Here is a 24,405-nt window from a genome sequence, read left to right as displayed (position 1 = left end):
TCAGTTGCACCTCAAAGGGTGATTTAATTGTTCTTTACACAGACAGTTTTGTTGGGGGTTGCTGTAGTGATTCAGGTGGGGTTTCTAATGTTTTTCACAAACAAGAAACTTTGTTATGGTCTGTCTGTTCTTCTCTGATTCCACTGTGTATCTCACTCTCTCCCCTTCATCTGCCAGGTACTTATATCCGAAGGCCTAGGAAGGTATGCAAAGGACCCGAAATTTGTTTCTGCTACGAAACACGAGATTGCTGATGCATGTGACATGACTATTGATGAGATGGAAAGTGCAGCAAGTAATCTTCTCAATGGAAATATTAGCAATGGGACCAATGGGGATATGTTTCCAATTTTAAGCAGACAAGATTATGAACTTCAAGATTTTGGTCCTGGCTACAGCGATGAAGAACCGGAAACGGGACGATATGAAGAAGACTTAGCTGATGAAATGATATGCATTACAAGTTTATAGTATTTAGCAAGGAAAATGATTCTAATAACAGAAAAAGTGCCTCATAGTTTAAAGATGCTAGGCACTAGCTGGAGTGAATAACCAATCAAAGTTTTGTACGAGTGATGTCACACCTCAAGGAAGCCATAACCTATAAATTTATTATCTCCAGGTTGCCGAAATGTGATCAGAGCTGCAGTTTGTCAAGTCTCCTCCCGCAGAGCCTTCAGTTCCTCTGTAGGAATAAGGTTATTTTGAAACCAAGCAGATTGTGACAATCAGTTTTTTGAGGGCTAGAGCAGGATTCTGAGGTGTAATATCTTGCCTGTCTTTCAACCTTGTGCTGCTGTCCTTCATAGTAGAGCAGGATTTTGTCAGTGAAAATGTCTGTATAGGTCTGGCACAAAATTGTGCAGGAAACAGCAACATGAGATGAGTGATGACAACAAATAATGTCATTACCTCAGTGCTCAATAGCATATCAGCTACCCATTGCATATCCATTCTAACATTGTTTTCAAACTTGCCTCCTGATTTCTTTTCTTAATGCTGTTCTAAAATGCAGTTTGTCATGCTCTACCTGTTAGAGATCTTTGGAAAAAGAAGTTATATAGAAGAATAATCTGTCATATGTAACATCAGTTTACATAGGAAAATATCATTCAGATAGTCTGTTTTATGACTATCACGTTAAGGGCAAAATATACTGGAATAATTGCATTCTTACTAATGCACTTGCAACCAGGTTATAGTAGAATTAGATAAGATAGTTTGCTAAAAATTATATAGTAGAAAATATTGTAAATTAATTGTAATATACAATGATTTGTATTTGTAAAGAGATGTTCTATATTTTGTAATTATTGTACCGTAATTGAACTGCAGCAATATTTATGGACCCTAATTATTGTAACTCTCCACAGAATTCTAGATAGAAGTATTTTTACTTGGAATATATAGATCTATAGCATAAATATTTAAATAGAGCCACCTCTCAGTGTAAATCTCTTTTTGGGATAAAGTGTCAAGTTTGAACTTGGCAACAGAACAGATTTTTTTTTTTTAATAATCGAGTCAAAAGAATCTCTCTGCATAAGGGATGCACCATTGACTACTTACAGTCTTATACTTGGAAAGGTAAAAGATTTAAAGTTCTTTCAACTTTTTTGACTGAAAAATAAGCTCTAATTTTATTTTTGTATTAATCCCATGCAAAAAAAATTAACAACTTGGCAAGTTCTGCCAAGGTATGGTCATGAGACAATTAGTTTTGACTAAGTGTAATACTTACATACCCTAATTTGACACAGTAAGCATCTTGGGCAGAAAATACTTCACAGGGAAATTAAAATGCTTTACTTCAGTACTACATTGTCTGCTGGTAAAGAAAAGAAATATGATAAAATGATTCTACACAGAAACAAAAACCTTGATATACAAAGTATACTATTTTATTGCCTCTACCCTTCTGTTGTTCTGTGTGTACTATTTCAAAGATTTATTTTTATGCAATCAAGAGAGGGCTTCAATATTGTTCACAATGCAGTAAAACCCTGAAATGACTTTGAGGCTGAAATGACCTTGGAGGATAATTAAAACACACTGAAAGCTACTGTCTATTTTGTTAGCACTGGATAACAATGACTTGTTCTAACAAGTTCTCTTATCAGGTTTTACCTGTAGTTCATATGCTAGATAGCAATCCAGTTCACATTTTTACAAATGTGATGTTTAAAACATGTCAATAAGCATTTTGTACATAATGACAGTTTCCTATGAATAGCTTACAGACTTCCTCTGAAATCATTCTTATTTCAAATGCCAGGATAAGAACTTAAAGGTTTGTAAATTATTTCTTGACCTACATCATTTTGTATTAAAACAAATGCAAAATGTTCTTCAAAATAAAACTGTGTAATAATTTTATTATACTTGGGTGTCCTTTTACTAATATTTTTTTTCACCAAGAGGCTCCAATGGTTAAATTCTGTTTGCATTGTTTGAAGAATGGGAGAGGATGTGTGGAGTATAGTATCAGTCTATAGTATCAGAGCACGCACGTCTTTTCTGAATGGTTGCTGTTAACCAGAAAGAAAAAAAAGCAATTAGAGTATTCATGTAAAAAAAGGGATTTTTTTCTTCCCTAGATACAGATCTATGGAAACAATTAGGGAAATTTTATTTTAATCCCCTAAAACATCAATATTTTTCATGCTGTCTGCAGGGAAGTGCTTGTGTAGGTTACCCAGCTATAGTCACTTGTTGCATTTTCCCAGCTTATGGAAAAAAACTCCAGGAAGCCAAAATGGAGCTTTCTGGATTTGGTATCTTGTGAAATAACGAGTAGTTTTTGAAGTTCCACCTACTGTGGTATACCCACTTCTGAAAACCACCTGTAAGGCAACAGAAGTTAAACATTAAAAAAAATAAATAAAATCCCCAGAGTTTTATTTTGTTGAGCAGGGACCTCTGATAGCGCGTCAGATTTGGCAGAATGAACTGAAAGATGGGTTTTTTTAATTAATGATTTGTCCAAGGAAACAGAAAAAAATATACCTCACTGTATTTTCTTGCTGTTAGTCCTTAGCCTTTAATAGTCTTGATGAGAGACTCTTTAGGGCAGATAAGCTATTTTATGAGAAAACTGTTTGCAAAAAAAAACAAGGAAGGAAATTTAGTTTCAAACCATGTTCTGTGTAGTTAATGGTTTAAGGGAGAACATATGTATGGATACGTAGAATACCTGTTCAATTTTACTACAGAAGTCCATGGAAAAAAGTAATCAATATATGCACAATTATATGGTAATTGGCACCCTTAAAATACTGCCAATCATATTAATTATTCAATACAGTAAAACTAGAAGTTCTTTCAACAATTAGAGCATAGTCTCCAAATTGGTTTATGTGTGTTTGTAATGACAGAAAACATTAGTAAAGAATTAGACATTGTGAAGTCTTTTACAGTGAAGTAAATTCACTGAAGAAGTGAATCTACAAAATATATTCATATTTGAACACTGGGGGTTTTTTTGGAGCTTGGATGACAGAAGAATTGAGACTGAAGTTACAATACTGTGATAAGATATCATTTGTTCTCTCTACAATAACTCTTCATCTTAACTATAATATAAAAAGTATAGATTCTTTAATTATTCCTTAAAATTTTTGTGTTTATTGTATAGAAAATGGATATTCCAAGCCGAGTTTACAGTTATCCAGTATTTATATAGCTGCCTCATTCGGTTGCAGATTAACTGAAATCAGACACTTGGAAAGGATTTTAAGTTGCTGAAACATCAGAAGTTCTGGTGTACAAAACCTTACATAATTTAAATACAATGCAGGTTTACAAATACTGCTATTTTCTGCTGCTTTTAAAAGCACTTGTCATACTAAAGGAACTTGAACTGAAATGTGTGTTCAAAAGATGTGATTTTGGTCACTTTTCTTTTTTAATCTCACTGTCCCCAGCCAGAGACCTCCAACTGTCTGAAGCATCTGCAGCAAGGTATTCCCATGGAAATGCTGATGTTCTCACTTGTAGAACCGCTGCTGGTTCAAGCTGTGCTGGCAGGTCTAGTAACTTCCAAATTCTTACATCAAACAGCTTTTACAGTTAACTGGTTTTGAATACATAAATAGAAAAATTGTATAGGTATATATACTATATATATATATATATATATGTAAAATATGTATAGAAAAATTAATGTCTCGGTAGAAGTGGGAATAATCACACTATATTATTCTGTTAAATAAGTAAAACTCTGGAATTATCAGCCTGTGTTCTGCAATTCAATAAGGTGTAAAAGATGGTTAATTTTAGCTAGCAGACTGCCAGTGCTCCACAGGGCATGTTAGAATATCTTGGACATGTTCTAAGCATGACTTGACTGCTAGAAGTCAGAACAATTTTACCAGGAATTCAATATCAGCAGCCAGATATCAGCAAGAGAAACTAATGGTAAGATTGGTGTTACCTAAAGATTTCTCCAGAGCAACAAAACCTCTCAGCCATTTCTCTAGCAGTGCATCAGAGGAATGTCATGAAGGAGCCTCAGTGTTCTACAGCAGTGAGGCTGGAATTAATAACTGCAGTTCACAGCAATGAAAATATCTAAGTGTTTAGAAAGGGAGGAATCTGCAAGGTGTCTATGGGTGCAAGAAGAGATTATGTTTCAGAAGAAATGCCTGATTATTTGATTACTCAGTGCAGCGATGTGTACCTGAACTAAGACACACAGAGTTTGGCATGGATACCTTGCTATTTACTCATATTTTTAGGGCTTGACATAATGGCAGAGGATAGGTCTGTGTGTGTTCAGTTATGTAAGCCAGTGGCTAGTTAATCCTCTGCAGTTGCATAATAACAATGCCCATCTTGCATGCCTAGAGTGGAAACCCCTGTTGTAAATCTGCAAATGCAGGAACTCCAGCTTTCCATCTTGTCAAATTGTTTCCCCTCTCAACTGCACAAGACTGTGGTAAGTCACACCTGTTTATATTACTCTGAGTGTGCTAATTGTGTTCCAAATGACACTAAGACACTTACTGAATGCCTTTAAAGGAAAATCTCAGAAGCACAGGCGCTGAATAAAAATGATTTGCCATTAAAAGGTACAGAATACGCAGTCCCTGCTTCTCCCAAACACACATTAGCATCAGATCAATCGTGTCTTTCAGCTAATCAATCACCTATGACTTGAAATATTCCTGTTCTTCCCCTCATTTCAAAAGAAGGCATCACATACATAGAGAAGGTTTACCTGCCTCTTTTTGGAGCAGAGTTCGCCGTCATCTTCCATTTTCAGTGGTTTTGTTTGTCTTTATGCAGACATTCAAGTGAATCAAGTCCTTTCCCTCAGTTAACAGCAGGGCTTCCAATCACTGCCTTACAGCGAGCAGCACCAGGTACAAATATCTGCCTTAAACATCTGCAGTTGTCCCTCTAGCCAGTGTCTGAGTCAGCAAGGTTTTTTACAATCTGTTCAAATGGTGTCAAATTCCATTTTTTTTTCGGAAAAAGTTTATTGTGTTTGCCACCAAACTTAAACTACAGAGGCTTTTACTTTATAATTTGGCAGCTGCTTAGTCAGAAGTTATTTTTCAATACTTAATAAATACAAACTGACCAATGGATTCAATTTCATTCAATAAATTGTTCCCTTAGGTTTGTTTTCTTAAAAGTCAGTACCTGGAAGTTAGATTGACACAGAAAACAGCCATGAAAGATCATGTAGCTTAATTTACACATTTGAAGATAATAAAATTAAGATTTAAGTCCTAACTGAAATGGATTCACTGACTAAAATACGTGTCTTCTAATTTAAAAAGATCTCTTCCCATATTATCAGCTTATGCAGTTATTTTGAATAACATTTCAAATGTAGTTTGGCTGTAATTTTTTAAATTAAATTTGATTAATAGCAAGGCACTATTCACAATATTCGTTGAGAAATATCTTTTGCAAACAATCATCTTGGAGCTAAGACCAGTAACTTTAAGGATGTTACAAGAAGTGCAGATCTCTTACTGTCCCAAATGATAAAGTGGTACAACTAAATCAGCTTAAATTGTGAATAGAATTCTACTAAGCTCCTTGTGGAAAAAAACACAAACCACAAACAAACAAGGAGAAATTCCAGTTTTCTGTTACATTTTTATAAATATTTTTATAAATATTAGTTCCAGCTCTGTATTTTTTTAAAGAATAAGCTTCTGATATATGCAATGTATGTCTTCTTCCTGAATACTGTACAGTTAAGACTGCTGAGTATAATGAAATCTCACCTTCACTGTGAATTTGTAAACCATGTGTTCCTCTCATAGACACAACATTTAACAAACTCTGAGCAGGTTCCTCTCTTTGCTATGAATTCTGATACAAACTACTTTGGCTTGTGAATATGAAATTGCCTAAATGCTTACATTTACTTAACCATTCCTTGCAGGATGTGGGGATAACTGACTAGCTGTTAGCCTGGGTAATATTCTCACAGCAGTTAAAACTCTTCCTTTAAATAATAAGGCAGACCATAATGATTTTCAAAATAGCACATTAATATCTTCCATTCCTCATGCAATTGCACAGTGTTTCTGGCTCATGTGCACACCTCTCATTTAGAAACAGCTTCTCTTCAACAAAAAGTTTGAATTTACCACAGGAGGTCATATTTAACTTAACTTGTGATTCTTGGGGTGGCCTGCACAGAGTCAGAAGTTGGACTCAGTGGTCCTGATGGGTCCTTTCCACTCAGCATATTCTATGATTCTGTAATTCTAAAATAAGCAACTTAAGCCAGCTCATTAAAAAAAAAAAAGGCAGGTAGTCTAATAATAAAAAAAAGGTTCAAATTAATAGTTGTTTTATTAGGATATGTTGTTTTGTGGGATATTTATCATGTTGGCATGTTCAGTATGAGACCCCCACATGCTGATCAAAGCCTAAGTATCAAAAGATGTGAAAGGATGAGAATATTCCTTTATCTCTGTGATTCCAAGGTTTTGGGCTTATATACAGGAATGTTTTTCTCCTGAAGTGACGGGAGGCCCTTAATAATATCTGCAGCTTTCTCTGCTATCATGATAGTTGGGGCATTCAGATTTCCACTGACAACACTGGGCATTATTGAAGCATCGACGACTCTCAAGTTTTCAACACCAATGACTTTTGTTTGGGGATCAACTACAGCAGTGCTGTCTGAAGGCAGACCCATTTTGCAGGTGCAGGAAGGATGATAAGCACTATCAGCCTTCTGCCTTATGAAAGCATCTATTTCTCTGTCAGACTGAACGTGGCTTCCCGGTTGAATTTCAGGCCCACAAAATTTTTCCAAAGCTTTCTGAGCAAAGATCTCTCTGGTCAATTTGACACACTGGCGGAATTCCCAAATATCTCTTTCTGTGCAGAGAAAAAATAAGAAAATTGTAAGTGGACCTTTTATTTAGCAATACATACAGAATGCATAACAGATGAAATAGCATAGAAGAAAAAAGGCTGGAGGGAAAGTCTCTCACTTACTGCTGAAAGCCATAATAAAGCAGAATATTTTTCAAAGTCACAGTTATTTACATTCATTGTGAGCAAAACTCTCACTTGTATTGCACAATCCCAAAAGGGAATAGGTGAGCTATGAGAAATTGCTCTTTATTTTGCTGTACCCACTGTCCAGCCAAGGCCATTATTCTCGGCACAAAGAAGCAAATGAGATGCATTCCTTCCCAAGCAGAGGAGGGATGGAATGAACAGCATGACACAGCAAACACTGAGCTTTCTGACTGCATCCCTTCCAGGGAATTCTTTCTAGTTTGTAGGGTGCTTTGGGCAACCACCTCTTTCAATACTAGTTGATTTTATAAATGAGAAATCAGTAACAATGTGCCAACCAATGCTTCTGAAATGGTGCTGAGTAGATACAAAAATCTGCCACTGAAACAGGCAGGAAGTAAGTTGACATCAGGGCAAGGAGAGGCTGCATTTACCTGTTGACAGGTAATTGGGCTCAATGATAGGATGGTCACTGGGGTCTGTACTCTTCAGCTTCAGCCAGCCCACACTTGAGCTCCTCATGGGTCCCACGTGGACCTGCAACAACAGCGCTGTACTCATGACACAATCCCACCAGGTGAGGTTCCAAATTCAGTATGAGAATTTTTTTTTTTTGCAATTTAGACAGACTTTACAAATTCAGCAAACATAAATGTTAAAAGAGATAATGGAAAATACCATTGAACACTTTCCTGTTTTACATAAATTTTTTGTAAATGTATTCCATAAGGGGAAGGAAATACAGCTCACAGCTGTTCTTTTGATTTAAAATACAATCATTCCAATTTAGTAGTAGCAGAGCATTCTAATACAATCAGCAGCTGGACCAAATTACTATCATCCCTGAAGAAAAGAGAATGGCAAAAAGAAACATGTATATTCAGTGACAGTTCCCCAGAATTAGCATAGACTTGAATCAAGATCATAGTCTAAAATGGGGCTTGGATTTGTGCCAATGAATAAGTGTGTGGTCTTATAAATTTTCACTTCAACCTTTGTCTAAACTGCAGTGGAACAGGGAACAACTTGATTTAGTTTTTAACAGCATCTACCACAATGTTATCCTAATCAACAGTATGATGGCACTTCACTAGTGCAAATCCTTAAACAGCAATTCAATACTTGCATACTTTCCCAGAGATAAAAAGTAACATAATTTTGGTAGCAATATCAAATGACAAGCTTGTGGTGTTTTCCTCAGTGTAGGAGGTTAAGCCAACTCTTTCATATTATACTGGACAAACTATTTTTCAGTATATAGTCAAACTATCAATATTTGCAAGAGTCTAAGCCTCCTTGCTAATACAAGACATTACTGGAACATATTCTTCAACTCACCTGGTAAGCTTCCATTGTGGAAGCAACCCGACCATGATCAATCACCTGAGAAGGAAGAAAGTGGAACTGAATGTCGGGGTGAGGAACCCCTGGTTCACTTCGGATAAAACCACCAGATTCTAAGTGGGCAGTGGCTCCCTCACCTAGAGAGTGTAAATGAGATAGAAGATGCCATTAAAAGACCTCAGAAGAGCAATAAATCCACTTCTTTTTAACCCTTAGTAACACTACTATGAGTAATTTATAGATTCAGCATCAATTAGAAGGAACGTGAATCCATTACGAACAGCCTGTAATTTAAGCAATGTGCATCACTTCCATCTGCTTTTTAATTGACTAGATAAATGTAAATATGCATAACTTTGGAAATCCTGTTTGTTTGAGAGCGGGATGTTACAGTTCTCTCACCAACTGGCAGACCCAGGGTCTAACTCCAGAAGCAGATTTGGTCCCAGGGCCCACAGGTGTGGAGGGAAGCGACTGCAGCATCCTGATATTCCTGCCCTGCACGCTCCCTGATGTGCAGTACAGTTATCCCATCAGTCACATGTAATAGGCAGAGCCATCCACAGTCCCCACCCTGAAGGGAAAGGTGCCTGCAATGTGCCCCATATGATGTTATTCCCACATCTGTTTAAAACTCTAAGTTAGCTGTCAATATTTACTTGTGTGGTAAAAAGCCACATATACCCAGTGTAAGTTGTTAAATACTAACAGAATAATTTAGCAAGTGGTGAAGACCTCAACTTTGACCAAACTATTTTACTGATATCAAGGACTGTATTTACAGATTCTTTTCGAGGTACAACTTACAGCTGAGTTACTGTAAAATGCACTGTCCCTTTAGCAAAAGTCAGCTCAGATTTACTTGCAGGTCTAAAAGATTCTGATCAGAGCAACAGACAATTGTTCTTCTGGGACAATTTTACAGAAAAATTAGTTCAGTTCAACAATATGTTTTTATTGACATTACATGGATTTCAAGTAGAATATTTTCTTCATTTTTTTTAACAATAGCTTTCTCAGTAGCACTGATTTTAAAATGTAGAATTTTTCTTCAAATGAGATACAGGAATGTTAAAAATAGCATTAAAATATTCTGATTTAGAAGAACATATTTCAAGTCCATTTGCAAGTTCCAGTTATTTTCCAGAGCGTGAAAAAAATTACATATCAAGGCTCCCAGCCTACGAAATTCACAGATGAAAGGCTGTAATAATTCTAAATCAATCAAGGGTAGAATGACTGCATACTTTGTTTCATACCTGTAAATTTCCAAAGCCATTCCAGGCCAATCATCATCATGTTAAGTGGCTTTTGTGCACTATATAGAGTAATAGGCTTGGTGCACTTTTGCTGGACATACACTTCTAAATGATCCTGAAGGTTCTGGCCTACTCCTGAAGGGAAAAATAAAGGGGGAGGAGGGAGAAGAAAGGGCGGGGGGGAAGTTATTTCATACAGAACAGTTGCACACCACAATGGCTACCAGAAAACAGCATAAATGGGAACTAAACTAACCTCTTACAAGGGCAGTGGTGACTAAGACCAAGACCATGAGTCATATCAGCCTTTTACTCATGTCAGAATAAGGTTTTACATAAACATAGCATAACTAGAATGAAAATAGAAAGTTAATACAGTACTAACTTTTTTAGTTTTAAGGAAAAGTTCATGTTATTCCTTCTGTATTTGAGTATTTATGACAGTGGGAGTTTATACAATCTGTTGTGGATCAAAACTCACTCAAAATCCTTAATGATAAGTATGCTGCTTAACCTTAAAGTATGCCTTTAGAAAGGCATTTTTACTATCAAATGTAGTGAAGAAAGTGTAGGAGTTTGTAGGAGTTTGTTGTTCAGTTCTAAAATCAATGCATGTTTCCAGTGATTTGTATAAAATCAATGCAGCTTTCCACTGATTTGTAACAAACACATTTCAGTCCACACAACCTGATATAAAGAAAACTGAATTTCATGATTCATTTTATTTAAAGGTCATTGAATTGCATCCGTAGGAACATGAAAGGTTAAAACAAATAAAAAAATTACCAGGAAGATGGCAAACAACAGGGATCCCCAGTTTTTTTAGATCATCTGCATTTCCAATTCCAGACAACATAAGCAGCTGTGGAGAATTTATGGCACCTCCACTTAAAATAACTTCCTTATTGGCAAAAACCTAAAAGGAAATGAGCACAAAAGCCCTAAGATTATTAAGCCTGAGCTGACTGAAAGCAATGTCAAGAGCTTCTGTTCGGATATGCTGTTCTGATCCAGATTAGACACCCCTCCCTCACATTTTCCTCATCCTAAATGTGTTCCTGTCTTGCCAGAAGTTTCCGCAGAGAGAAATAATCAAGCTTTCACTTTGATCATTTCTGTATTTATTCCCAGCTTTACAATCCATTCGAATTGGATGGCACATAAACATTCAGCTCAGTCAGTACCACGGCTGCAAATAAACTCCTGTCCTACTTGCCAGGAAAAAAGTACCTATGACATTTGGATCAGTCAGTTAAGCTTCTCTTCCGTTTTCAGTAACCATTTGTAAATTAAAACTGAAACTCCTAAGGGAGATCTTGAATTCAGAGACATGCTAGCTCAAAAATTCTCAAGAGCTAATTTTCTTAATTCAGCCAAGACTAATGTTTGGGTTTTTATCTCATTGTAGTTCTCAGAAGCCCCTCAATCACTACAGCACTACTGAGAAAACTGTCTGCAGGCATATCTCTAATTCTGTTTTGCTGACACACTTTTCATCAGACAGTTTGGTCTGAGCTGGTCATGATACAGCTGCTAAACTATTCCTCTGCCTTTGACTTGGTTTTCTGTGCTGTATAGTTCTTTTCCTAGAACCTTCTCTGCAAGTATTTTGGCACATCGTCTTTCCAGGAGTTCTGCCTCAGTATATTCTCATTTAGCAATACCAAAATCTTTCTTTGTGTCATTTGTATCTGGGGTTTTCCTCTTCACTGTTGCCACATCTCTTTAATCTGGGATCAGAATGAGCCCTCTTAGTGTTTTTTACAGTTAAAACTGTGTGAAGTAAGAAAGTATTGATATCCTCCTCCTTTTCCCTTCAGTCTTTTAAAGAGGATGATATGGGTGAACCCAACCATGTTCAAACTATCCCTTTCTATTCCAGTGAGATGGCTCATGGACACACACACGTGTTCCATCCTCCCTGGTCACACGAATGTTGCCTGTTGTATAAGCACTGAGTTAGGGATTACAAACTGAATAGTAACTCTTGGACATAAGAAAGAAAATTCTATGTTCATCTGTCCTTAAGAAAGAACAACTACACCACAGAAGAAGCAAAAAGCATGCAACAATTTAATGCAAATTCTAAGCTAGTCCGATATGTTAAAGCAATACACATTTGCAAAAGTAATCCCATAACATTTATCCTTGAATTCTAATATATCAGTGTGGCCACAGTGAGAACAAAATAGGTGACAAACGCAATTATGCCCCCGAGCTGCTTCTCATTACAAGCAAAATCCATGAGGGTTCAAGGAAACATACAGGCTCCCCAGGGAAGTGCTGGAGTCAACATCCCAGGAAGTGTTCAAAAAACAAGGAGATGTGGCACTTTGTGGTATAGTTTAGTAGGCAAGGTGGTACTTGGTCAAAGGTTGGACTTGATCTTGGAGGTATTTTCCAACCTTAATTCTGTGATTCTGTGATTCCATGTGTGGTATTACTCATCTGCATTTTCCACTTCCATAGAATGGAAGGTGCTATTAGGAGTAGCTGTTTGGTTTTATTTTAGGTAAGACATTTAGCTTCTAAAGTAACATTAAAAAGTGATATGTTTTTCCTATAGTATGGTGGAGAGTTAACAGATTAGCATGGAAGACATATTAGCTTGGAGTAATTCTGTCCTTTTTGAATGACACCTCAGCTATACAGAATGATTGTAAATGAGATTGTTGCTGGAGTAGGACTAGGAAGTAACAGGAAGAAGAAGTTTCATAAATTATTTTCACACTGTTTATCTAATATTGCTCACAGATGGTCAGTGCTGCTTTTTCTGTTTATTATTGTTTTGCTCTGGGCAATCATTAGTATGTTAAGACTAATACAGAGCACATCTATGCCTGTTGAATCAATACTTAGATCTGTATTTTGCATGTTATACAGATGTAACTTACTTACATTTTCTATGGTACACACAGAACTGGAGCCAATTTGTTCTAAGTACCAATCAAATGATGCTTGTTCAGTCTAAACTCACTGCAATGTCAGCACTGTAATTATTCTCAGCCTATATAGTCTTTCATGGTGCTTAAAGTTAACACGCTAAGAGAAAAACTGATTTTGATATATTTTTGTATGGGTTATTTAATTTGTGAAACATTGAAACATTTTTATCCTTTAAAATATTATTTTCTGCTTGATTCTGAACTTAGAAAGTGTAGGAATGTTCAGCCTACCTTCCATACTTTTGTCAGAGAGCTTACTGGAATACTGGAATCCTTCTCTAGGACCTCAACCTCTAGTGAAATAACAAGTCACTGGTTGGTGAATAGGTTTTGAATCATACTTGAATCAGATTTTGGTGATCTCTTGACGTAAAAGAGATCCTATCTAAAATGGACTGTAAAACCAGAAACTCTTTAATGTAATCAAGTGTTTTATCTTGATGTTCATAGTGCAATAAAATTATTAGTTCTTCCATCCTGACAGGCCTAAAATTTTCCAGAAAGTAAAAGAAGAGAAATCCTGCAATTGTGATGCTGTGGGGGGAAAAAAAGGAAGGGAAATACTTTGAAAGTGTACTTTGTCTGATATATGCTAAATATACATAATTCTTTCACTACGTATAATTCATACATATATTAATATGCATGAAAATTCATAGCAATTAAAGAATTAAAGAATTTTGCAATTAAGTGTTCTGATATTCAGAAAGTCTTTGATCATGTGTAATTAGGTTTCCAAGACTTTCTTCAACAAAATTAATCTCGATAATGGCACAAGAACAGCATTAGAGACACTGTTTTCACAGACATTTAACAGCTCATGAAATCAATTAAATGTTCTGCAACTTTTGTTTTACATTGTCAAAATGATTATCATTACCAAACCACTTAGATAACAACAGATTTGTTCTGTGCATTAGAAAATGAAAGAACAGTTTATTTGTACTGCATTTTAACTTTTAGCAGGTGTTCAGTCACAGAACACTTATCTGCTGAGTCTTATTAGACTTATTGAACTCAAACCATCAAAATTTGTACTCTACTTTCTCTAGGATATTATTATTACACTTTTTAGTTGTTTTATACTTGTTTATGTCTAAGTATCTCAGGTTATTAGCATGCAGGCCCTTTTAGGCAATATCCTAGTTACATACTCTGTAACCAGCTGTTAAGGGAAATGAGGATGTTTTAGCTCTTATAGAAGTCAATGGATTGGATTGAAAGAAGCATAAAATTAACTGATTATCCACAGAGTTAAGTTGTAATGACAATTCAAGCTTCCTTCCTCACAATCACATGTTCAGTGGAAGTTGGACTGAGACTGAAAAATACTCATTCCACAACCAACCATAAGGCAAGTTTCATCATTATGTTTCATCATTACTATCCCATGTTTCATCCCATTACTATCTTGATACATAATGGCAAAGTAGAAGTGAATGACTCGTTATTTATCCCTTGAGCCATTCAGAGTTCAGATCTGGCTTTTACAGATTTTCCTACGCCAGAACATAATTTTAAGAATTGTTTTTCAGAAACATCAGCACTGCAGTCAACACTAGTCAATATGCTGAGGCAGTGCATGATTGCACCATAGGTTCCAATCAGACATCTTACACAACACTCTTGTGTAACATCAAGTTATGACTTGTCCCCTCAGTACTGAGAGATGCAAATATGATGGAGAAGTTAATCTCTAAATCAATACAACTGCAATATCACCCACTGTAGAATAACTGACAAGGAATCATATACTGGTGCCACTTTTAATAAAAGTTTTGTTGTTTGTTTTTTTTTTTTTTTTAAATTAATTTTGCTTTGACTCATACCTTTCAACTGGAAAATAAAAATCTCTTACCTTTCTCGTTTGCCCATTTTTCACATACTCAACACCAATGCATTTTGTTCCTTGAAACAAGATTTTTGTTACAAGTGTCTTCTCTGCAACTGACAAATTTGGGCGTGATATGGCTGGGCGAAGATAAGCACTAGCTGTGCTCCATCTTTGACCTACAATGTATATTTACATTAAACATCAAAATAGTCATGCTCAGTATTCTTCAGATTTTGGCCAATAACCACCAGGACGTTTACAGAGGGAAAACCTTCACAGAGTTTATCAGTTTGAAGCAAGTGTGATTTGCAATAATAGCAAAAGATTTTATTTTAATATAACATATCTCACAGTGACATAGTTTAACTGTGAATCAAGACTTGCCTGCCAATGCAATTTTCAATGAAATACACACTAGGCTGATAGCAAGCTGCTGTGAAATGAACAGGGTGCAAACACAGAGTGCCATAGCTGTGTAGTAATCTAAACACCCAAATGGCATTCAGTGCAGATTATATGTCCATATTCCAAAATTACTTCAGAAGTACCACTGATGGCTCAGAAACAGAAATTATTTATGGATCCCATTATGATTTACCTTGATGTACAGTCATGTCCATCCAACCAAATCCTTCTTGCTGATAGCCATTCATATCATCTGTGAAGGGATACCCAGCTTGCTGGGTTGCCTCCAGGAACGCTTGATGAAGAGGATGGTTTGTTTTCCCTCTTGACACGTGCAGGGGTCCATTTCCACCTCTGTACTGATTTGACCCCAGTTCATGTGTCTGTGCCTTCTTAAAATAGGGCAGGCAATGTTCATAGTCCCATCCTGTAGCCCCTTCCCTGTTCCATCTGTTATAATCCTCTGCATGCCCTCGGATGTAAACCATAGCATTGAGGGAAGAGGAGCCACCCCACACTCTCCCTCGGGGCCAGTACATCACTCGGTTGTCCATGTGCTTTTGGGGTGCTGTGTGGTAATACCAGTTATATTTCTCATCACAGAGGTTGTATGTTAATGCAGCAGGCATGTGAATCTTCCACATCAGTCTTTTACTGCCTAGAAGGGTATCTTTAGGGCCTGCTTCCAAAAGGAGCACAGTACTGAGAGGATCTTCTGTCAGTCTGTTGGCTAATACACACCCTGCTGATCCAGCTCCAACTATGATGTAGTTATAAGAGTTTGCCTTTTCAGAACTAAGTTGAGATGATGCACGTGACATTTTGAGTTGTTGTTCATTGATGCCCAATATGTTCTTTAACGTGTGTGCTTTAAACAAGCTTCCTGTTACTTTGCCCATCTGACTTACAGGACTGCCCCACTTAACTCCTTTCATTAGGTACAACATCTTTACTGATAGTACCAGTTTTGTGGAATTTTCAACAAAAATCCAGTGTTTTACCCTAGAAAAACAAACAAAACCACTAATTAAGATGTAAGCATTACTACCTCTAAAATGTCAGTCATTTTCAGGTAACACTGGTGTATTTTACCCATTCTCACTATCCAGGAACAATGGATAATATTAACAATGTCAATAAACCAATAAACATTTACTCTGAAATTTGCTGTCTTATTATTCATTTAATGCAGTCTATATATGTGTATTATATGCAGCCTGACTTCTATTTACTCCTGGTTTCTGAGATAGATACAAGACAGACATTTTCAAATATTTGCCAAACCTGCAAAGGGTGGAAACGTTTGCTTACCTAGTAGTCTGTCTTCACCCACCTCTAATAGGAAAGAATACAAGAAAAACAACAATTCCACAAACTTCTCTGTAAGTTTTTGACAGACAGTGATATCACACAAGCCAATTCACAATGGAAGTGATAAGTATGCCCAGTGCACATTCTACCAGGCCAAATCTAGGACATCTCTACACAACAAACGTGTAACAGTGAAACTCATTTCCAGCTATGCCTAAGGTGAAAAACTGCTGGATTTGGAGGCACAACTCCAAACATAGGGAAAGGCAAAATCTCTTAATCTATGGCTTTCTACCCTAGTACTAAACCCAGGTCCTGCAAGAGTTCAGTTACAATCCCTCATCACCAGATCCTCAGGCTGAGTAGGAATGGTAAGTTTTTTGCCTTCAGAGAAGCCTGTGAGCCCTGTCAGCAACACAGGTTTAGCTCTGTGTTGTACTGGTACAGGGACTCAATGCAAGTTTTTCACAGTCTGTGTGTCACAGAAACTGTTGCTGCTGGCCAGTCAAAACTGTTTCTCTTGCTGTCTCCCCTTGAAACTCATTCCTTTTGGTATAAACTTAGTGAGTAGGGATATCTTTAGGTTGTAAATAGTATTTCTCCCTGGCCCATGGCTTTGGTCTAAGTCATTGCTGGGGATTCCAGAGACAGCAACTTATCCAGAGGCTGTTCCACTGTAATGCACTGAAAGATATAAACAAGCTTTTTCCAGAAATACATTGAATACTGTATTATGTTTGTGAAGTAAAATTTTTCAGAAATTAGTTACATTGTTACTGTTGATTTTTTTTTACATTCCAATTTCATAGTTATCCAATATTTTGTAATATAAAACCTGTATTTCTTTTTAAATGTCTGGGGTTTTTCACTAAAAGAAAACATGCCTTGATGAATCACTGAAGTAATCAGCTTTTTCTTACTGAACAGTGGAACAAAACTGTACTTTTCTTGAATGAAACTCTACAGTGTAAAGTTTGTGAGAGCACACACAAGGCCCTAAGGCCCAACTCTGTAACAAAATAGAGGTATTTTGCTGATGAATGTTAAAAGTCTTCCATGTACAATTATATACAATTTTATGTACAATCCCATGTGCAAAAGTATGGTTTTTTTTTACTCTCAGGGAAAGGATGGGAAGAAGCATACATTTGACTCTTCTTAGAAAAACCTGTAATAGGCTGTACAAATCCCCAAACTTCTGAAAAATGAACAACCAATCATGTTTCTGCAAAGAAAAAAAAAAGATGCTGGGGATATGTCTGAGCCTAAAGTTCACACAGGTGATTCTCACATGGATAATTCAAAACTGAGCCCAGCTGAAGGTCGGGGTGGAATTTGTTTTTTGCAGGTGGCAACTATTAAAGGATTGTCTCTAGCAGAAGGAGGTTTGCCCGTTTCTTGTGATGCAGCAGAGGTGCATGCAAAGGTAGAGAGGTTTTTACTTGATTTGTTTGTGATGAAGAGGGTTATGGTTTTGAAGTACTGATGTTTAACCTGCAAAACTGACGGGTCACGAGACTTTATTGATTCAGGAACAGCAAACTGGTGATGGGGCTGGTAGAATATGGGCCTGGGCCTGAACAATCTGGGAAAGATATTCTGTCCCTATAATGTGGGTTGTTTCTACTTTTCTGGGAGAAGTGAACACTCAGATTTTGGTCCTACAGAAGGTCAACACTTACTCTTTAGACAGATAGGGCTCACAGACTCTGAAATGAGTACTGACTGGCTTCTTTTGGCATCTATAAAGCCATTGAATATTATTGTACCTCCTAACCAGAATGCTGGTTGTTAAGCCTGAAATCTACCTAATCCTTGGCTGAGGGTAGATTCTCCAAAATCCCTGGAATCCTGTTCAGTCAGGGACTGATCTACTCTGATAGTGTTGGAGGCTGTAGTTCTACAACTTGCTAAAGCATAAACAGGGGCTACTGAGCTCCCAAAAATGCTCTCTGAAGTGGCACTCCAAAGACAGCAGTGATATGACAGGATTAAGTGTTTGTGTCTTGCCTTGTGCCAGAATCCTAATACTGAAGTCTATACCTTCTAAAAGCTGGTTTGCTTAAGAGCCTCTCAGAGATACAGGCTTTGAAACTCAAAACTATTCAACATTTTATTGAAGAGGTTGGTCTAAAGGACTGAGATCATCAAGTCCCGAAATTGGAACACGATGATACTTCTCTACAATAACATATGAAGTACTACAAGCATGCATGGGTTAATCACAATTCAAGTTCTTCTGTGGCAAATACTCTTGTGGAATGTGCCAGAACCACAGAAAATGTAATCTTTTCACGCTGAGCATCTTTGCACTCAACTTTCCCTTAGCTTTTTTTTTTGCACTGGAGCATTTAGAACCTGTGAAGTGTTCCTAAAAACTGTATTTCAGCAAGAAAGGTGCTTTTTTTCAGTAACTGGAAAAATCAAGTTATTTTCTTAATAGACAGAGTCACTTGAGGCTCTGAAATGTGCTGGGGAAGCAGGCCCTCTTTACCCAGGGAATTATAGTTTTATGGCAGCTCTATTAAATAGTGTAGTGTCAAAATAAAATATGTAGAAATGTGAAAGTATACACAATGTGGTTCTACTGGACTGCTCTCTACTTACTGCGAACAAAAAGCTATCTTTTGGGCCTCACTGAATATTACTGCATGTCTATGAGAATTCCCCCAAATCAGGACCTCTTTATGAACATGTGGTAAGATGTTCCTCAGGAATCAGTGAGCAGACCTGCAGAAATGCATATGGCAGCAACATAAAATACATTCCCTGTATTGCAGTAGAGCTTCGAAATCTGGAGCTCATTTTAAAAAAGTTTGTTGCTATTCAGCAGGGCCTACAGACGGTGATCTTACAAGGTTGAGGAGAGCAGGAGCACCTGAGCAGGAAAATTCTCTTGTTACAATTTAATAATATATTTAATTGAACACTGGTGAGCTCAAAGTGGGCAGTGGAGTTCTGAAATGAAGCGTTTGGGGCTCCTTGTATCGTTGTAATACATTTCTGAATACAGTTTCAGGCTGATGTAATCCACCAGTACCTACAGTACCTACTGCTGTGACTCCACTGGTGTTGATCTGGGGTCACATGTGAAAACAGATTTCTCTAAAGGGCAGTGATGCTGTAAAAGGTGAAGAATGTGTTACTTCACTTTTTTTTTTTTTTTTTTTTTTTTTTTTTAAGAAGGGGAGACAAAAAGGAGAGGAAAAAAAGGCTGCATAGGTCATCTAAGGACTAAAATGGCTTGCACTCTCTGTAAGAAAGATAAGCAAAGGTGTTAGGATTCAGCCCAGAGACCTTACTCCTAGACTTCTAAAGGGCTCACAGTCCACTGCAAAGAGAGGAAGGTAGATATCCTCCATACATAGGAGGGTGTACTGGAAAATGGGTAGCAATGAAATGGTTCTGTAGTGTATGAGGTGCCTAATCTGAAAGTGTTAGAGGGCACTGGGCATCATTACTGTTAACCAACTAGGGCTGTCCTGTTCTTTGATAAAACTGCAAATGAGTGATCAAAAATAGGTACCACAACAGAGCATCCACTGTCTGGGCTGAAGGCTGAATTTAACCAAGAAGGTTAAATCTAATATTGATGTTCTTTTTAAGTAACTGAAGTATTATTTTAAATTTACTCCACCACGTTTTTCACATTTATAGTTAGATATGATTCCATGTTTGGGTTTTTTGTTTGTTTGTTTAGGTTTTTGTGTTTTGGTTGGTTTTGTGTTTTCTTTGTTGAGTTTGTTTGTTCATTTCATTTTACATCAAATGGAACAGGACTGACAGAATAACATCTGAGAGCATTTTTATCTTGCAAAGTGTGAACTCAGTCAGCGCTGTCCTGGCCATAACATTCAAGTGACTTTGAGAGTCAGTGTGTAGATGATTCACAAACTTCTGTTCTCTTAAGTTCTGAAGTGCAGAGGTCAAAAATCAAGCCATTCCGACTTAGTTTAAATGCAGCATACATGTTTGGATTGAATGGATTAAAACACTACTTTCAAGGCACAATTCTTTTTGCTGTATTGATCCACATCCATTCTCCTCTATGCATGGTCCCTCCGCACGAGCACTGTCCTAGCCCAGTTCTTCTAAACTGATCCTGGAACAAAGAGGGTCACTGTGCCTGAAACTTTACTCCCTGTCCTATTTTGACAGAGCCAAAACGAGAATATCTTCTCTGGCAGATGTAAAATATGACCGTCTCCCAGAGATGTCCGCAGCACGGACAACGCACGATGAAGCAGAACAATGAGACCTTGTCAGTACGTTTACCCTTCACGGCGCTGCCAAAACCTGTCAGGCCTGACTGTGTGAGGCGCAGGAGGAACAGCTCCTCAGGTAAAAGCAGCTCTTTTGTTTGTTTGTTTGTTTTTCCATCCTGGAGGCTGTTTAACACCGTTTAAATCAATCTGCCTGGGAATGTTTTGGACTAGCTTTCACTTCAGTCCCGCTAGGAAGGAAGTTCATTCACTTACAAAAACTTTGTGGCAAGTTTCCTTTCCACGGCTGGAACCGTTCAAGCCCACTTACCTCGCAGCTTCCTCCTGAGAACAAGCGTGTCTGGCCGCTGTGAGCTCCGCCGGGTCTGCGGCTGCCCGCGACCCCTCTTGGGGGGCTCCTGCCGCACAGAGACCGGGGCCGCCAGAGGAGGAGGGAGATCGCGGGTCTGTCCCGCAGGAGGGGCACCCACAGGACACGTCTCTGTCCGTGCCCGCCGCGGAGGCCGCTCGTGTGTGGGGCTGCCACTGGCGGTGGAGCAGCGGGGCCGCGCCGCCGACCCTCGGCAGCCACCGCCCAGCTCCGGGGGGGGACGGGGGTGGTCCCTGCGAGCGCTGGGGCCGCCGGCGGGGGGGCGCGGAGCGGGGGGCGGGCGGCGGAGAGCTCTGTGGAGAGGCAGGGCAGGAGCGCGGGTGGGACTTCCCACCGGAACGCACCCTTTGGGCGCCGCGGAGAAGGTGTCAGAACGGCTTCGTTCTGTTTCGAAAGCGGCCCGAGGGGCAGCCGTGCCGAAGTCCGCCGCCTCACCCGTCCCGCTGGAGTGCGCGGGCGGCTGGAGCTCCGCGGGACGGGATCGGGACAGCTCCGCCCGCGGGACTCCGGCAGTGTCCAGGTCCGCGCTGAGGCGGCCTCCCCCGCTCCTTTCCCGGGAGCGCTCCAACTTTTTCACTCCGCCCCTAGTGGGGTGGACAGAAAGGCTTTTTTTGTTTAGGGGTTTTTTGTTGGTTTTAGTTGGTTGGTTGGTTGTTTTTTTTTTCCCCTTAAAGCAATAAAAGTGTTTTTGCTTTTTAAAGCAAACGTCTTCGACAGCGTTGTCACCTCGGCTGTGAACCCACTTTCCAAGGGGAGCGCTGGGAGCTGCAATGCGGCTCGAGGTGAAGGGGGAAGCTCCAGATCGCGATGGGGCGGGCGGGCCCCGCTCCGCCGTCCGTGTCCCTGCCCGACACTGCCGGGGGTGTCCCTGTATGAGCTGTAGGCGAAGTGCTCGAGGAGAGCCTGTGAAAGTTGAGCTGGACCTTGCAGTTCAAGGCTTTAGATGCGATCCTTACCTGTGCGATGTGTGTTTCCGGGAGAACACCTTGGTTTGGAAGGGAGCGAGTAGCAAACGAGTTGTCCCAACGTGCCTGTGTGGAACTGACTGTCGGGTTTGGTGCTCATCACCGATAAGTGTGTGTTCAATGATAACTCAGAATATCCCACTGGGTAGCCAATGCTGACTAGAAATTGTTGATGCTACCTCATCCTTGGCTACTCGGAGAGAGAATCACCCCTTTATGCATATTTTAAAAGAATTTAGTGAAAATACACGCAGATCGTATATTTGCTAAAATTTTAAATATCCATTTAAATTCATAGTCTTTAAAGATAATTTTGCTGACATACAGCAGAAGTTGTACTGAAATTGGTACTATGAACACATATAGACATAATACTGAAGGGGGAAAGATGACTCCAAAAGTATTTCACAATATCATCTTTGCCTGAATATTGAATAGAGTCTAAGACCTACTTCTGAATCTTTCCTTCTATCATACCCATGGCCTAATAATGGAAATTTTGGGAATTCTGTACAGTTGAATTTGGATAGTAATAGATATTTTAATCTGTGGATATGAGATCAAGAAATTTTCTTAGTTTACATGTGAAGACGAATTTAGTCTAGTTACTGGTTGGTACTCTGACATGACCAAATGTACCTTTAGCAGACTAAACAAATTCCTTGAAGATCTGAGCATGCAGATGTGTAACTAAGAAGTACTATGCTTCTAAATCACTTGGAAGTTTAGTGGGCTAGATATTTTTGCCACATATATTTTCAGGCAGCAGTGCCTGAATTGAAACAGCTGCAGAGAATCCCTGTTGTAACAAACACTCCTTTGCCCCTTCAAAAGCAAGATCGCTCTGTAAGGTCATAAGGTGCCACCTGCAGGGTGCGTGGTGCCTACCACAAGCACAGCTCCAGCAGAAACCCATTTCATCTCTTATGGTTATTAACAACTTTAAACTGAAATCTTTTCAACCCTCGGGGAGTTTGCAAAAATACAGACAAAATTAGGAGTGAGTTTTACAACAAGCAGTCTTGGGCTCGAACATTTAATATTGTTTTATGAGCATCAAAGGTATGAAGTTCTTATTGATACAGACATAGAAGCAAAGGTAACTTTCTGTTAAATTATAGTAAATTGAAAGCATAATTTTCTAAGTTGTCCTTCTGTAGTAGCACAGTAGGAGGCTCTTGCTTCCAGTGAAATGCAATCACCAGAGCTGACCAGAGAACACAGGGAGAGGGTTTAACAGAGCTGCTGTTGCTTTCAGAGGAGCTCTGCTCCACTGGTAACATTATTTCAGTTTTTGAGATTATATTCTTAAGAATAGTTTAAACAATGTGATTTTACTCAGAATGAGATTAATCAGTGAACATGACAATGTAAGAAAATACAAAGTAACTAGGAATTAGGCTTCACTAAGGTGCAGCACATCTTGCTTGGAATTCCTAAGATACTCTGTTTTCTTGTATTTGACTAGTAGATTTAAAGATAAATGTATATGAATGTTCTATAATTCTGCTGTTAAGAATATGTAATAGTTTTAAAGCCTCGTAAGGGCAATTTGAAATGCAATTAAATATTTAACATGATTTAACTTCATAATTATTTTTTTTGTGATAAATGGTTTTGACTTTTTTCTTTCCCTGCATACCTGTTTTCAGGATTTCATGTCACTATTAGATACATGAAACTAGAATTTCTGTGAGGATACCAGGGGGTGATGAGAGCACTGATACTTTTGTAAAGGTAAGCAACATTTTTAAAATTCCAGTAATGATTAACCATTTTGCATTGCCTTTTAGCACAATTTCTCTTCTATATATGGGCATTGGAAATGCTTGTTTCAGTAATTCTACATGCATTTTCTCTAAAGTCTATTAAAATATGCATAAATGAATCCATAAATACCATACATTGATAAGTATTATTATGATAACTGAAGATAGTTTTTACAGACTTGTTTCAAAGTGATTCTTTCTCTTTCAGAGCTCCTCACAATCCATTCTGTTGGAGGATTTGTGTGTTTTCTCCCTGCTGCTCTACTTGTGGCTGCATGTGCTGCAGTAGCTCATCATAGATCGAGGTAAGAGTTCTTACTTTTTCAAGTTTTAGTATTCTGTAATTCCTGCTGTTTGAGTTTTGCTGCAAGCATCCTTTTAGATAAGATCATGTGAAGAGACCATCTTTTAGGTATCATCGTAATGGAACCTGTCTCAAGTTTGTTTAGGAAGCTCCAGATGTGGCTGTATCAATGTTTC

The 24,405-nt window shown here is 38.3% G+C and overlaps 2 protein-coding genes across 13 annotated transcripts in view; one reads left to right on the top strand and one right to left on the bottom strand.

Annotated features, from left to right (window-relative positions):
- CACNA1D (calcium voltage-gated channel subunit alpha1 D) overlaps positions 1-2,381 on the top strand; it is a 173,017-nt gene extending 170,636 nt beyond the window's left edge. For all 12 annotated transcript variants that reach the window (XM_032699209.1, XM_032699215.1, XM_032699213.1 and 9 more), the window contains one exon: positions 178-2,381. In XM_032699209.1, the coding sequence (XP_032555100.1) occupies positions 178-471 (294 nt within the window). In that variant the 3' untranslated portion in view covers positions 472-2,381. The remainder of the gene's footprint in view (positions 1-177) is intronic.
- A 4,404-nt stretch (positions 2,382-6,785) lies between these two features.
- CHDH (choline dehydrogenase) lies at positions 6,786-21,398 on the bottom strand. The gene is made up of 8 exons (XM_032699224.1): positions 21,132-21,398; positions 15,481-16,289; positions 14,907-15,058; positions 10,890-11,019; positions 10,104-10,238; positions 8,839-8,981; positions 7,935-8,037; positions 6,786-7,353 (listed from the first exon to the last, which is right to left on the bottom strand). Exons 2-8 carry the CDS (start codon positions 16,232-16,234, stop codon positions 6,935-6,937), a joined length of 1,836 nt encoding a protein of 611 aa, XP_032555115.1. The 5' UTR covers positions 16,235-16,289; positions 21,132-21,398; the 3' UTR covers positions 6,786-6,934.
- Positions 21,399-24,405: the final 3,007 nt, after the last annotated feature.

This window comes from Chiroxiphia lanceolata, chromosome 11 (genome assembly GCF_009829145.1).
Source record: "Chiroxiphia lanceolata isolate bChiLan1 chromosome 11, bChiLan1.pri, whole genome shotgun sequence".
Classification (NCBI taxonomy): Eukaryota; Metazoa; Chordata; class Aves; order Passeriformes; family Pipridae; genus Chiroxiphia; species Chiroxiphia lanceolata.
The sequence above is the reverse complement of the archived record's forward strand: the minus strand, read 5'-3'. Positions and strand labels throughout refer to the sequence as shown.

Bases quoted from the DNA above. Each gene is read 5' to 3' on its own strand.
- CHDH (XM_032699224.1), bottom strand. From the start codon at position 16,234: ATGTTGTACCTAATGAAAGGAGTTAAGTGGGGCAGTCCTGTAAGTCAG. The intron at 15,059-15,480 runs GTAAATCATAAT...TATACATTGTAG, and splicing joins GGACATGACTGTACATCAAG to GTCAAAGATGGAGCACAGCT. The intron at 7,354-7,934 runs GTAAATGCAGCC...TTCTCTGCACAG, and splicing joins GCCCAATTACCTGTCAACAG to AAAGAGATATTTGGGAATTC.